The sequence below is a fragment of the Mobula hypostoma genome, chromosome X1 (genome assembly GCF_963921235.1).
Source record: "Mobula hypostoma chromosome X1, sMobHyp1.1, whole genome shotgun sequence".
In the NCBI taxonomy this organism is placed as follows: Eukaryota; Metazoa; Chordata; class Chondrichthyes; order Myliobatiformes; family Myliobatidae; genus Mobula; species Mobula hypostoma.
The window spans coordinates 37,394,540-37,410,030 of NC_086128.1; the positions used below are offsets into that span (position 1 = coordinate 37,394,540).

Below are 15,491 nucleotides of genomic sequence, written 5' to 3' on the forward strand. Positions count from 1 at the left end.
ATGAAGCAGCTCCCCTCCATCACACCAAAATCTCATAAGCAGATTAGACTAAGAGGGCAAGGGGCAAGAGAGAATCAGGGTTTCTATTATTTATTATCCCCCACCTCGAGTGAAGAGTAACTGGAGAACACTGCCCACACAAAGTCCCCAAATGCAATCATGTGGAGATGAGCAGCCAAATTGCAAAAGGAACATAAGGTTATGGGCCAAGTGCTGGAATATCAGGTTAATATGGCAGGCTGCCTACTGGCCAGCATTTGCACAGAGGGTTGAATGGCACATTTCCACATTGTATTACTCTATGAATTAAAGTTACTGCCAGCAGAGCATGTGCAAGTTACAAAACAGTTGTAAATATTGCAATAGAAACCACTCCACATTTCTTCCCAGTCTGCAATGTAGCAGCCTTTGTCTGCTTGCTACAAATACCACAATCCAGAAACTATTCTACTCCTCCGCCTTGCCATTCTCCTCATATTAATGAGTCAAGGAACAATTACTGCACTTTCACAAAACTGGATTCATTTGCAAGTAATTGTGCTTGGAACATCCACCACATATGCACAAAGTGCCAGGGCTGGGGATCAATTCGGCTTTAAATAGCTTAGAAAGGCAAGGGAATAAACATTGACCCTGTGTACTGTTGAGCAACGTGGAGATGAACAATTCAAAGACCCGCAGGAGTTGAACATTTAGGTTGTACTGTTGACCCCCACTCAATATTTTGCTTGGGAGTTACATTCAAGATGTGAAGCAATGCAATGATTTGGTCAGCCAGCAAAAATATCTTCTCCAATCCTGGAAATGTTTAGCTATTATAATCTTTATTTTGCATTCATGCATTTTTAAAAATTATCTTGTTATTAACAGTGGAGGGAGAGGTCACAATCTCAGCAGTCAGGAATATCTGGTGGTTTGCTAGTGTGAGGGCAAGTATGAGAGATAGCATAGATCAGGGTAAAATAGGGGTTGGGGAGAAAAGGATTATGCCAGTGCCAATATTAACTGGGAAGGATAGACGATTCAGATATCTAAAATTTGATATTGCCAACATCTCCAAGGAAACTTTTAACCACCTTTTGAAGATAGACTGTTGTTATTCCAAGTTTTAACTACCCAATCACTGTGTTGCTAGGAAGGTCATTCTTAATTTTAATTTATTTTTAAAACAGTTGCTAGTTGTTCAGAATGATGACTCCATGACCAAGTATCTTATAAACCCATTTATAAGAGTTACTTATTCAAATCTGTATCGGAGTCAGACTGTAAAACGATGGCAGATTCCCTTCCCTGCACTCAAGATGCAAAGTCAGCTAGACAGACATCTGTGGTAAGCCAACAAATTTAATGCTAGAATAATTTAACAATGTCTTTGTAATATGGAGAGATTTGAAGAACTCTAGATTGTTGGACCTAGCCTACATTTCAAACCATGAGGATTAAATAAATACCACCTCACACCATGCTCAAAACCAGAGTTTAATGCCAAACTTAAGATGTGTTGATTGCAGGCGTGTGCCAAGAAATGAGGAAACCATTCAAGCATCTACTCCAGTGTTACAAGTGGACTGAAATTCAGTTCACTGTCACATTGAAGAAAAGGGATGATGAGATACAATGGCCCAAGTTAACCTTTTGGCCATAGTGCTTCAAGTTCAAAGGATGCTAGAAAAATTAATGATTCTTTATACATCAAATTTAAGATAGGATACAAAATGGATCTTCAGTTTTGAATCAATTGATCATGGCATGCATTTCTTCCCGTGCTTAAACAATTCCAGGGGTGTCATGAACTAGCCACAAGGTTAGCTCAGGTTAAGTTATCCATCGGAACACTTCAATCTGTTTAAAATTCAAAAGACGATTTATGCCTGATGCATTTTAACCAAGAGCCATTACAGGTTCCAGTTTGTCTCCATGGGAGTTAGTAAGGAATTTAAATGCCATTCTGGCAAGAAGCCAGCTTTACACTTACAGCACCAAATATCTCAGCACTCTGAATTATTTCCAGCTTGTGAAGTTCAGAAGAGCCACTCATACAAACTCTGCAGTTTGTGAAATCTTGCTGTGCAAAGTGAATTTAGCAGATAGTTTAATGAAGGAAGGTTTTTAAGGTCAGTACCTTGTTATCTCTGAAGTTTCAGATACTTAAATTCAATTGGATTACTTGGCAAGGCTGGTTACACCTCTTAAAAAAAAAAGGTCTCAAAGACAGGCAATTGGCACATGGCAAAAGCACTCAGTCACACACAATATGCAAACATTTTTGCAGTTTCTTCCTTATCACTGGTTTCAAACCACCAAGTGCTATAGCCAAGAGCATTGAGGAATATCTTAACCCAAAGGACTTCCAGAGATCAATACAGCAGTTTGCCTTCTTTTGAAGGGGCATACAACTTGGCTTACAAATTGAAACACTTAAAAATAAATTCAGACAGTCAAAGCAGTGGAAAATGGACTCAGAAATAGATAATGAATCAGATTACTAGGTGACTGTACAGTTTATACCATGAACTAAATTGCTTTGGTTTCAAGAGTTATGATTCAGTAACTGGAGAATGTGATAGAATCAGGGGGCAGGGATTCAGTGAAGGCAGGTCACATTCTAACTTGGATGCAAAACAGATGGCCATGGAAAGCAATGCGCCAAGTGACCGGGGATAAAGTACATTGCATTACTCATGTTGAGCAACAGCACATTTTGAAAGTGGTAGCGCAAAATTTGCATTGTGACCTCACAGCTCAAATTAATTACAGAAAAATTAAGGCCATCAGAAGTTTCCTTTCCCTCCCACCTGCATTTTAAAGATGGCTCTGTTTTGTTGAACATTAAAAAGGTATTTTAAATCTATGGCACTATGCAAGATATAGTGTGCCAAGGTGTCCAAGACTTTGACACTACTGCAGCAATTTTATGTACGACAGCCACAAAAACAAAATTTCATGACATGACTGATGATAAACTTGATTCCGATATGGGTCTCTATTATGGACTGAGAGTAGGAAGGGGCAGGGAGAGGGGAATCATTGCTGGGAAAGGGGAAGGCAGGGGAAAAGCAGGAAGCAGAGAGACATTCTGTTATGATCAATGAACCAATTGTTTGGAATCAAAAAACCTTGCCGGGTGTCTCAGGACTGGATGTGTTTCTGCACTCATGCCCCAACACTCCTTCTCTGCCACCTGTCCCACACCATCTTCACCCTTCCCAACATCATTTGTTCCCACCAGATTTGCAAACTCTCTCCACTCCACGTTGACAAATACAGACCTGTGTAAACACCTTGGGCACACTAGCTATACACATGTGCCCAAGACTTTTGCACACTGCTATATCTTAAACTACTGAACCCAATTTCACTGCACAAGACGTTTTGGTGTCAGATACAGCTGTCTGAGAAATATTTTCCTGGCTCAGTTTCAAACTGGAGGAGTTACATTTTTCCTTTGTATTGTGGTTGGATCAGTTTGCATACAATATTTCTCTCCACACTAACATTTGATTTAATGGTTTTGGCAATTATGGAGAATCAAGCACAGAGACTGCACGCTTTTCCTGTTACTATTACAGTGCTTTTTTTTTAAAAAAAAGAACAATTCTATTTACTCCCCTCCCATGTCAATGTTGGCTTAAGCAACAGCAAGGGCATCCTGTACACACCACTGCAGAGGAAACTCCAGATGCAGCAAGAGAACTTATTAGTTGGTGGTTTGGTAAAGTGCCATACTATTTGCTTGGTCAGGAAAAACTGGGTTTGCATTTGTACTGGGCCTCATTACAGATAATAACCACACACATTCTCTTCTCTTTACCTCGAGTAGCTTTAGCCATCCACCTTTAAATTACCCAATCATAAAATAGTACAGACAGACCAAAACTAAATCTTTTTTTCTTATCATAAACACAAGAAAGTCTGCAGATACCAGAAATCCAAAGTAACACACACACAAAATGCTAGAAGAATTTAGGTCAAGCAGAATTTACAGACAGTCGATGTTTCAGGCCAAGACCCTTCTTCAGGACCAAGGAAGGGGGAAAGGATGCCAGAATAAAAAGGTGGGGGGGGTGGGGAGAAGAGACTAGCTAGAAGGTGAAAGGGGAAGCCAGGTGGGAGGGAAAAGTAAAGGGCTGGAGAGGAAGGAACCTGATAGAGGAGAGTGGACCACAGGAGAAAGGTTGGGGGGGGGGGGTGAGTGAAGAGAAAGAGGAGAGACCAGGGGAAGTAAGAGGCAGGTGAGAAGTAGTGAAAGGTCAGAGTGGGGAATGGGGGGGGGGGGGGGAAGAGAGAAAAAGAGAAAAGGATTTAACAGAAAGATCAATATTCATGCTATCCAGTTGGAGGGTACCCAGATGGAATACAAGGTGTTGCTCCTCTACCCAGAGGGTGGCCTCATCTTGGCACAACAGCAGGCCATGTACCAACACATCGGAAAGGGAATTGGAATTAAAATGTTTGGCCACCAGGAAGTCCTGTTTGAAGTGGAGGTGCTCAATTAAGTGGTCCCCCAATTTGTGAGGGGTCTCACCAATGTAGAGGCGGTGGCATCGGGAGCACTGGACACAATAGATGACTTGAGCAGATTCACAGGTGAAGTGTGCCTCACCTGGAAGGACAGTTTGGAGCCCTGAATGGAGGGGAGGGAGGTGGTGTACGGGCAGGTGTAACAATGTTTAGTGGTAGGATCCCTTTGGGAATGGTAGAAGCTGCAGAGAATAGTGTGGTGGGCATTTATCATACAATAGTTTTGTTAACAGGGCCCACACTTGACATCTCACCAATAATGCAGACATTTGTGTTTACTCCTCTTCGAGAGCCTGTCGTGTTTAAAGTTCAAGCTTGGATATTTTACAGTGAACATCCTGCCCAACTACAAGGCTTTTGTATTCCCCTTCAAAAATATGCTGCTTTAGGAAATCCTGCTCAGTTATACAAAACAGTTCCGGCAGCCAAGTGTTAAGCAAACAGGAACAGACCTTTTGTAATGGTGAATTCAGAGCCGAGGAAAGAATGTCAGTTAGGATGAATGGCTCCTAACCTCTAGTTAGACTGTGGCCTCTACGGCACCGGCTACATCACAAAGTACAACAGCAAATGAGAATACTCCATCTTCCAAGTCAAACCGAGTGTTTTTCATTATTATTGTGACTACATTCTGTTACTGTACTCAACAGCCCTGATAGTAGCAAATACATTAGTGGCCTTGTGCACAACAATAAAGACGGACCAGAAATGTTCACTTCTTTTAATTAAGTGGACCAATCTGGAAATCCAGGGTTCCTCCCCCACTCCCATCTCCAATAATTAGAAGTTAACTTGATGATACAAACACTAGGATTGGGGAAAAGAACTAGAGGGCACGTGTTTAAAGTAGTGGCGGTCAGGGAAGAGAAGTTGAAGATTTTATGGGAACACCTGGGGCAACTTTTTCCCTACAGTGTGATCAGTATATGAAATAAGCTGCCAGAGAAAATGTTAAGACAGGTACAGTAGACACTTCTTAAGACTACTGTGATAGGAAGTGTTTAGACCAGAGGGATATGAGCCAAATGAGACCATCTCAGATGGAAACCCTGATTGACATGGACAGCAAAACAATGAATTTGGAGTCAGGATCAATGACATTTTCCCCAAACATGCAGTTTGGGTTAATTGCCTGCTGCAAAACAGACTTAATAGGCAGAACTTGCTGCCACAAGAAAATGAAGTAGCTAACATTTTTCTGAAGGGAATTGAATACATAGTGAGATTATATTTATGTAGAGCTTGACTGATCACATCTGCTGCACTGTACAATCTTGGTCTCATTTAGGGAAACTGTTCAGAGGCAATGCCTGGAATGGGCAGCTTGTCTGAGAAAGGTTGATTAGGCTAGGCTTGTATCTGAAGTTCAGAAGAGCAAGATGACACCCTATTACAACCCACAAAATTCTTCATGCCCAGATATGGAATTATTGTTTCTCCCAGCTGGAGTGTTGAAAAGCAGGTGAGGATATTGCCTTAAAAAGGCAGCTAGTCAGGACAGATAAGTAATTTCATCACCTAGAGGGAAACAAGATTTAAATTCTGTTATACAAGGCAGCTGTGGAAGCTCAGGTCATCAAGACAATTTTTGATACAAAGAGAATCAAGAGATATGGGGGAGGGATGGCTAGAGACAGGAGAGCAATATCAATGTTTAAAAAACAAACAATCATCCATGATCTTACTGATTGGTAGATCAGGCAAGTCTCATTCCCCCTGGCATCTTTGTCTTAGGGAAAGTTATACAGCACATCTATGGAGAACAGGTAGTCTACTTCTAGACCAGAGCTTCCCATTAACCAAGGGGGACTGTAAACCCCAGGTCGGGAACCCCTGTTCTAGATCTACATTTCTCAAAACTTTTCCTATTCATGTACTCATCTAATTGCATTGCCACTTCCTCTGGCTGTTTGTTTCATATCCACCATCTTTCTGAAAAAAAAAATTACCCCTCGTCTATTTTAAAACTCCCCCACCCCTCACCTTAAATCTATATACACATATATATATATACACACACACACATACAAGATTCCCCTGTATGTTGGGGGAAGAGAGAAGAAAGAAAGAACTGCACCATTCATCTATGTTGGTGCCAGAACGTGTGACAACACATTGGTTGTTGACAAAATGCATTTCACTGCATATTTTGATGTGCATGTGATAAATCTGCATTTTGAATCTTATCCACATCTCATGACTTTATAAAACTACCCTCAGCCTCCTATTTTCCCCAGAGGGTCCTGACCTGTGCTGTTTCCTTTATAGCACAAGACCTTAACCCAACCGCCCCCCAGTCCCATGCTCAGACGTATAGCTGCTCAGAGGGGAGGTCAGATTTAGGTTAGAAACTAGAAGTACCAAATCTACACAAGAAAGGAATAGTAAAACACTTATGGAAATGAACACTTTCTCTAATCTAAAATCTAATTTAAAAAGTATCAATTTGTGGATGCTTTGTTGGAAGATACATCAGTATTAAAGTAGACACATGCTACGTCTATAGTTTTAAACTGGGTGTCTATATTCTATAATGAGAAGTTTTATTTATGAGATACCCGCCCTTCTGGCCCTTTGAGCTACACCACCCAGCAACCCTCAATTTAGCCCTAGCCTAATCATGGGACAGTCTACAATGACCGATTAACCAACTGGTACACCTTTGGACTGGGGGAGAAAACTGCAGTACCCAGAGAAAACCCATGTGGTACATACAGTCTACAGGAAGGACATTAGGCAATAGTGACCCAGTTACTGCTTTGCTGTAATAACAAGACACAGCATTTATAAACTATAGTACTTTGCTTGAAATAGCAAGTAAATGCAGTGACCAAAAAGTGTTCTATGCCCACTGAAAACCCAATACATTCAGGAAACACACAAAGTTGCTGGTGAACGCAGCAGGCCAGGCAGCATCTCTAGGAAAGGGTACAGTCGACGTTTCAGGCCGAGACCCTTTGTCAGGAGTAACTGAAGGAAGAGTTAGCAAGAGATTTGAAAGTGGGAGGGGGAGATCCAAAATGATAGGAGAAGACAGGAGAGGGAGGGATGGAGCCAAGAGCTGGACAGTTGATTGGCAAAAGGGATACAAGAGGATCATGGAACAGGAGGCCCAGGGAGAAGGGAAGGGGGGGTGAAAACCCAGAGGATGGCAAGGGGTATAGTCAGAGGGACAGAGGGAGAAAAGGGAGAGAAGGAATGTGTGTATATAAATAAATAACAGATGGGGGTACAAGGGGGAGGTGAGGCATTAGCAGAAGTTTTCCCCACAGGGATCGCTCCCTACACGACTCCCTTGTCCATTCGTCCCCCCATCCCTCCCCACTGATCTCCCTCCTGGCACTTATCCTTGTAAGTGGAACAAGTGCTACACATGCCCTTACACTTCCTCCCTTACCACCATTCAGGGCCCCAGACAGTCCTTCCAGGTGAGGCGACACTTCACCTGTGAGTCAGCTGGGATGATATACTACGTCTGGTGCTCCCGATGTGGCCTTCTATATATTGGCGAGACCCGACGCAGACTGGGAGACCATTTTGCTGAACACCTACGCTCTGTCCGCCAGAGAAAGCAGGATCTCCCAGTGGCCACACATTTTAATTCCACATCCCATTCTGATATGTCTATCCACGGCCTCCTCTACTGTAAAGATGAAGCCACACTCAGGTTGGAGGAACAACACCTTATATTCTGTCTGGGTAGCCTCCAACCTGATGGCATGAACATTGACTTCTCCAACTTCCATTAATGCCCCACCTCCCCCTCATACCCCATCCGTTATTTATATACACATTCCTTCTCTCCTTTTTCTCCCTCTGTCCCTCTGACTATACCCCTTGCCCATCCTCTGGGTTCCCCACCCCCCTTGTCTTTCTCCCTGGGCCTCCTGTCCCATGATCCTCTCATATCCCTTTTGCCAATCACCTGACCAGCTCTTGGCTCCGTCCCTCCCCCTCCTGTCTTCTCCTATCATTTTGGATCTTCCCCCTCCCCCTTTCAAATCTCTGACTAGCTCTTCCTTCAGTTAGTCCTGACGAAGGGTCTCGGCCCAAAACGTCGACTGTACCTCTTCCTGGAGATGCTGCCTGGCCTGCTGCGTTCACCAGCAACTTTGTGTGTTGCTTGAATTTCCAGCATCTGCAGAATTCCTCATATTTACATTCAGGAAACTCATTGTCTGCAGTTTCAACTACATTCCACCACTCCAAACAATGTAAACTTCAAGTCCCAAGCCCAATTCCAGGAACCAGAAGCATCTCCTCTGACCTCCACCCCCACATAAAACAAGAGTCAAACTTCTTAAGAACTTCAATCTGTAGCCCCAGGGACCTGGCCACTTACAATAACAGGAGAATACCAAGATCCCAACATTTGTGTCAGAATGCCAATTCTGGATTTCAGTCGACACAACACTATCACCCCACAGACCTGAGTGAACGAGCTCTTATTCCTCAGTCTAAATACAGTACTGTCCAACTGGGTGTTGGACTTCCTAATCAGACCTCAGTCAGGATACATGACTGCTCCTCCCTCTCCGATGATAAAACAGCATTGGGGCTCAACAACAACAGTGAGACAGCCTGAGGGGAAGTGGAAGAGCTCGAAGCTTCTGCCAGGCAAATAACCCCTTCCTCAATGTCAACAAGACAAAGGAGATTGCTGCAACACACAAAGTTGCTGGTGAACGCAGCAGGCCAGGCGGCATCTCTAGGAAGAGGTACAGTCGACGTTTCAGGCCAGGACCCTTCATCAGGACTAACTGAAGGAAGAGTTAGTCAGAGATTTGAAGGAGATTGTTATCGACTTCAGGAGAACTCGCACCCCTTTTCACATCAGCGGTACAGAGGAAACTGTAAGCAGTTTCAAACCCCCAGGAATGTACATCTCAAACCTCTCATTGTGTGGAATATGTTCTGGGACACCCCTTTCTGAGGAGTCTGAAGCAAGCTGGACTATGCACATCCACGTGTATACTCCCTCCACTCCACATATGCACAGAGAGCACCTCGACAAGCTGCATCACTACAGGGTACAGAAACGATGGACAGGAAGACTCTACATGTGCTGGGCAGTTTTGACCACCCAATCAGACATCACAGACACAGAAAGGCCCAGTAACATCATGAAGGATCCCACCCGCCCTGCTCCTCGACTGCTTGTCCCACTCGCATCAGGGAGGAGGCTACATAGCATCCTCCACACCAGACTCAAAAAAAGTTATTTTCCCCAATCAGCAAGGCTGATCAACACCTGCACCCAGTAACAAACCCCTCTACACCCCTACTTTATCATTTCCTGTCAGTCACCTTATCTATAGACACTGCCATGCCTAGCGCCACTTTATGAACATACAATATATACAAGCCATCTTATTTATTGCCGGTTTCTTTTTATTATTGTCATCTTCATTTTTTGTGCTGCTCTGAATGAATCTGAGAATCATTCTCCTTTACACTTGTGTACTGGAAATGACATTGAACGATCTAGAAATGGCTTGAGATGATCACTTTTGTTTCTTACAATGATAAGAATAAGCAATACATTCAAGTTGTCAGGGTTGTAGAACCACAGAAAGTGTGCTGCAATGGGACACTGAGATCTTGCTATGTGTCGTAGCTAAAGTAATTCTATCAATTCGGTATCCTAAGATTCTTACGAAGGCAGGAAACAACTAACAATTCTACAATATTTTTCCTAGGACTATAATTACTGCAATCTGCAGCCTGTAATTTGCCACCAAGGTACGCATTTGAATCACCTGCATTGTTGTGTATTTAATATGTGAATATTGTAAATATGCTGATCAAGCATTATTTAAGTAATTCATTATGGGTTACCCTACTGTGCAAAAGTCTTAGGCACATAGTTAGGGAGCCCAAGACTTCTGAACAGTAAAACTGTTATGTACTGCACTGCTACCATATAAACAAAACAAATTTCATTACATGTGAGTGATGATAAACTGATTCTGATATGGGTCTCTATTGGGGACTGAGAGTGGGAAGGGAGTAGGGAGAGGGGAGGGAGCAGGAAGCAGCAGACATTCTGTAATGATCAATAAACCAATTGTTTAGAATCAAATGACCTTGCTATGTGTATCTCAGACTTTTGCAGTGCTATATGCAAATTGCATGTCATGACACTACCACATGATAGGTGCACAACTCACTTAAAGTAGAAGAGACAAAACCCATTCTCTTGGGCTCCCATCTTTTTCTTGCAATTAGTTTAATGTTTTGGAGTTACAGAACACAATATGCACGACCTGGTGTTTTTGCGCTATCCTGAAATACTTATTGAACTGGACTCTTGAGGATGTAGCTTCGTCCATGGAGGCCTTTGCTGGAGCAGACTTGAGGCCAGATTGAAGCAGCTGGGCCCGGGCCCGTGAGCAGACATTAAACCGATGTTAGGCCGAGTTGAGGGCTGAGCCAGATTAAACAGACCAAGGTGTCAAGACGGAAGGCAGGGGATGAGCCGGTGTTCAGCTCACTACTCTGTTAGGCTTTACACATCTCAGTGCTGAACCTGGCTCCACAGCTGTGACCTGCAGCCATCTGGCTCCTGGACTCAGGTCCACGGCTGTGAAGTTAACTTCGGGGACTCTGGTTCATGTCTGTGGTTTGTTTGTATTTTTTTTTTAATTGTTAATTGCCTCTTGCATCACATATTGGACATACGACTGTTTACAATTTGTTTCCTCTCCTCCCCCCCCCCCCACCAAACTGAATTCTTTGTTCTGTGTCTACCAGCAAGACGACAAAGTTTGAACATGATACACATACTTTGATAACAAATGTACTTTAAACTTTAGATTAGTGACTACAGCAATGCAACTTACCATATATGATAAGTTTTCCCAATGGTTTGAGCAAACCAAAGCCTTTAGCATTGTCAGCTCCTCCCAGTGGATCCAGGACAATGTCAATACCTTTGAAGAAAGTAAAGCACTGTAATCTCAGTAGTTATGGTGTGATAATTCTAATATTCCAAAAAGTTTGACTCAAATTTGCAGAAATTCAGCTGATGATAGAAGCCAGTGACATACAAAAAATGAGAATACCAAAACTAAGTGCAAATAAAACAATTGTTGTTCAGATAACCATTCATCTACTGTTTAATGCCTTTGCTGGTGGCACTATTAACATTCTAAGTAGTCTACAGGTCAGTTTCTAGATTAAACAATTAATCTCACTTGCTACCCCATTACCTTTGGGGGAAATCTTGCGAACTTCTTCAGCATAATCCATGGTGATGTAATCAATTGGGTGAGTCACACCATTTTCTTTGATAGTTTCATGTTTAGAGGTGGAGGCAGTACCAAAAATTGTCACATCTTTAACTAGCTTCGATAGCTGTGTTGCAGCAATCCCTACACCACCTACAGTGAGCAATACAAAATGATCAATATCAAAAACTGATTAACACAGTTCAAAAGACATCTATTAAACCCACACCAACATTTTACTCAGGCTAATAGTCAGGAGATAGCAGTCAGAACTGTCCAATGGAAGCTGAAGGTACAATGGATTTTGCCCAGCATGTCTTTAAAGCACAATTTAACAAGGCAAGCAGTATACAAGAACTGATTCAAACAATAATTCTCTAATTGCACTTCTTCCATAATAGATGTAAATATTCTAAATGACCCTAGAGAAGTATTGTTGGAATCTCATGGAAGCAGGATATTGTTGGTGGGATGAGGGTGGAAGTGGGAGTGTTGAAGAATGCTTTTTCTTCAATGGTTTAGCATTTCAGTTAGGCGGGATCTGCTCAGCTATAGGAAGTTGAAACCCACAAGATCTGTACCCAAAAGGGCACAAGAGAGCCTTTGGCACATCATCTTTCATAAATCAGGGCACTGAGTACAGGAGTTGGGATGTTGTATAGAACATAGAGGCCAAATTTGGAGTACAGAAAAGTGATGTTTGAAAGAGTACAGAGGAAGTTTACAAGGCTGTTGCTGGGACTAGTGGATCTCAGGTATAGGGAGATGTTGAATAGGTTAGCATTTTATTCCCTGGAGTACAGGAAAATTAGGGGAGATCTTAGAGGCATGCTAAATTATGAGGCATACATGTAGACGGGGTGAATGCTTGCAGGCCTTTCTTACCAGAGGTTGGGTGAGGCTAGAACTAGAGGTTATAGGCTTAGGTTGAAAGATGAAATATTCAAGGGAAATCAGAGGGGGAACTTCTTCATTCAGAGGGTGGTGCAAGTGTTGAACAAGCTGCCAATGGAAGTTTCAGTTGCAAGGTCAATTGTAACATTTAAGTGAAGTTTGAATAGGTGCATGGATGAGAGATGTACGGAGATGGGTAGATGGGAAGACAGGACTAAGCAGAAGACCAGGTAGGCACAGACTAAAGGGTCCATTTCTATGCAAACAACAGGAATTCTGCAGATGCTGGAAATTCAAGCAACTTTGATGTATGTGGCCCATTTCTATGCTGTAGTGCTATATGACTTTTGACATTTTGGCCTACATGATCTGTGTGAGGCTCAAGTACTCACGATCCAGAGAGACAAGTGACTTGTTACTTCTTCCTTTTATTTTTAAAAAAAGTCCAGAAAGGTCTCAACCTGAAAATTGCAACTGTCCTTTCCCTCCACAGATGCTACCTGAGCTACTGAGGTCATCCAGCAACACAAACAAGCTGGAAGAACCCAACAGATCAGGCAGCATCCACAAAAGAAAATAGTGCTGATGTTTTGGGTCGAGATCCTTCACCCGAATTGCAATAGAGGAGATAGCCAATATAAAAGGTGCGGATGGGAAGAAGGGTGAAGCAATGGACAGATGAGAGAGGGAGGCAAGTGGAAATGATGTAAGCACTTGGGACGTTGTTGGTGGATGTGATAAAAAGCTGAAGATAGGAATCTGAACAAGTGTCAGGAAAGGTAACATGGGAAGGATGAGTGGACGAGAGAGTCAGATGTTCCTTGTGGAAAACAGGGAAGGGGCCGATTGCGTCTGGTGGTGGGATCCCATTGGAGATGCTGGAAGTTGTAGAAAATAATGCTTTGGATGCATAGGCTGGTGGGGCAATAGGGGGAATCTCTATCCCTGCTATGCCTGGGGATGCAGCAAGGACTCCATTGACAGCAAGGGGAGGGAGGTGGAGTAAAGGAGGACAGTTCTGATGCCCTGGAGTGGAAGGCTTCATCATAAGAGCAGATGTGGAGGAACTGAGAAGGGTGAATGTCATCCTTGCAAGCAACAGCATGGGAAAGGTGTAGACCAAGTCATCAAGTACATTTAAAGCAGAGGTTAATAGGTTCTTGATAAGTAAGGGCATCATAAGTTACAGGGAGAAGGCAGGAGAATGGAGTCAAGATGGATAATAAGTCAGCCATGCTTCAATAGCAGAACAGACTTGATGGGCTGATTAGCTTAATTCTCCTCCTATGTCTTATGGCCTATAGGAGAGAGAAGTGGAGCATGAAAGCAAGGGAAGGAGGGGACCAGCCATCAACTTGGGTTCAATAGCACTGCTGGAACAGGATTCATGTAAAAGCTGTACCAGATTTACTTTGAGTACTGGCAAAATATAAGCAACATTAGATTCAAGATTCAAAAAACTTTATTGTCATTCTAACCATACATCAGCTCTGCAGGGCAGAATGAGACAGCATTTCTCAGGGGCAGTGCAATCTGGTTTTAAACAAATTCTTAAGCAAAATTTTGATCAACCTACTCAAAGATTTCAGAAAATATCACACAACTGGCAAGTCAATTCTCTCATTCCCCATTCAAAAGGGAATGAACAGTTCACAATCCCCACTGGACCCAAAACTCCTTCAAAAGAAGGCTCAGCGAAAGTTAAGTGTGTATCCATCCAATGTCAACTAATTACTTTTAAGCATTTGCAAGGAGATATAGTGATAACCAGCAGCTGTTACATTGTACTTTGCCAGAAATATTTTAAAGCCTCAAAGCCCTTAACAGCAAAAAATAGTGCTCCCCATGTTTATTCAATATTGCGGACACTTGCATTTGCACATTCTCTACAACAGTAACATGATAATGACTAAAAGATCTGTCTTAGTAATGCCTTGAGAAGGATGAATTTTGACCGAGTCTCTATGAATTAATTCCCCTGCTCTGGGGCTGGGACCTACAGTGCTCACTCAAAAGCAGATGGGCTTGGTTTAATTTTTCCATCCAGAAGTCAACAGGGAACCCAAATCAGGACTGTACTAATAATGCTGTCCAATTCCACCCCTTCCCACTCATCTCTAAAGAGTTCCCAGGCCAATGTTGTTTTCCAAAAAAGCTAAGCAAATGCTAATCATTCTACTATCAATCCAAAACACTGGCAATAATATTGCGCTTTTGCAAAGACTTGCTAGACTTGAGTTACTCCTCCTTTAATTCCACAGGAATTCTTTTATGCAGCTTTGAACAGTTTCTTGAAGCAAACATCGAGTTGGGAAAACAAGTGGCTTACGACCAAGAATGTGTTTGAAATCAAAGCACCATTAATTCATCATGACAACTATCACCACACCAAAATTTAAATTGGTTCTGAAGACTCCAGTTTCTCGTTCAAGTTGTCATCTTGGTTTATGCAGTTCCACATACAAAACACCTATCCAATTACTACTCTGCTTAATGACTTGCTCCTCCAGGGGAACTGGATAAAGAATTTTCCAACTTTTCAGAGACGAATAAACAAATCTAGATCAAGATGGAATAGCATTTAGACTCCACACTATTCGTGGTTTTTTTTCTTTAAGATAAAATAGTTTGGCAGCTGTAAAATAATTATGTCACAGTTTCCATTTGATATTCATGCATTTCAAACTCGTCCTCCACCACATATCTTAACCTGGTTCTATCTCCCAATTTCTTTACTTAATGCAGTCATTCCAAGGACAAAGGGGCAATTCATAATGCAACGGAGTATCTTCTGTATTATCAAACACCAGCAATCTCATGGACAGAGGCAAGTGTGTCAACAAAAAT

The 15,491-nt window shown here is 42.4% G+C and overlaps 1 protein-coding gene across 1 annotated transcript in view; it reads right to left on the reverse strand.

Moving 5' to 3' along the window:
* The window catches only part of vat1 (vesicle amine transport 1), a 40,878-nt gene that overhangs the window by 16,642 nt on the left and 8,745 nt on the right, over positions 1-15,491 (reverse strand). Inside the window, exons 3-4 of the mRNA XM_063037010.1 lie at positions 11,733-11,903; positions 11,364-11,453 (exon numbers count right to left, since the gene is read on the reverse strand). Coding sequence (XP_062893080.1) covers positions 11,364-11,453; positions 11,733-11,903 — 261 coding nt within the window. The remainder of the gene's footprint in view (positions 1-11,363; positions 11,454-11,732; positions 11,904-15,491) is intronic.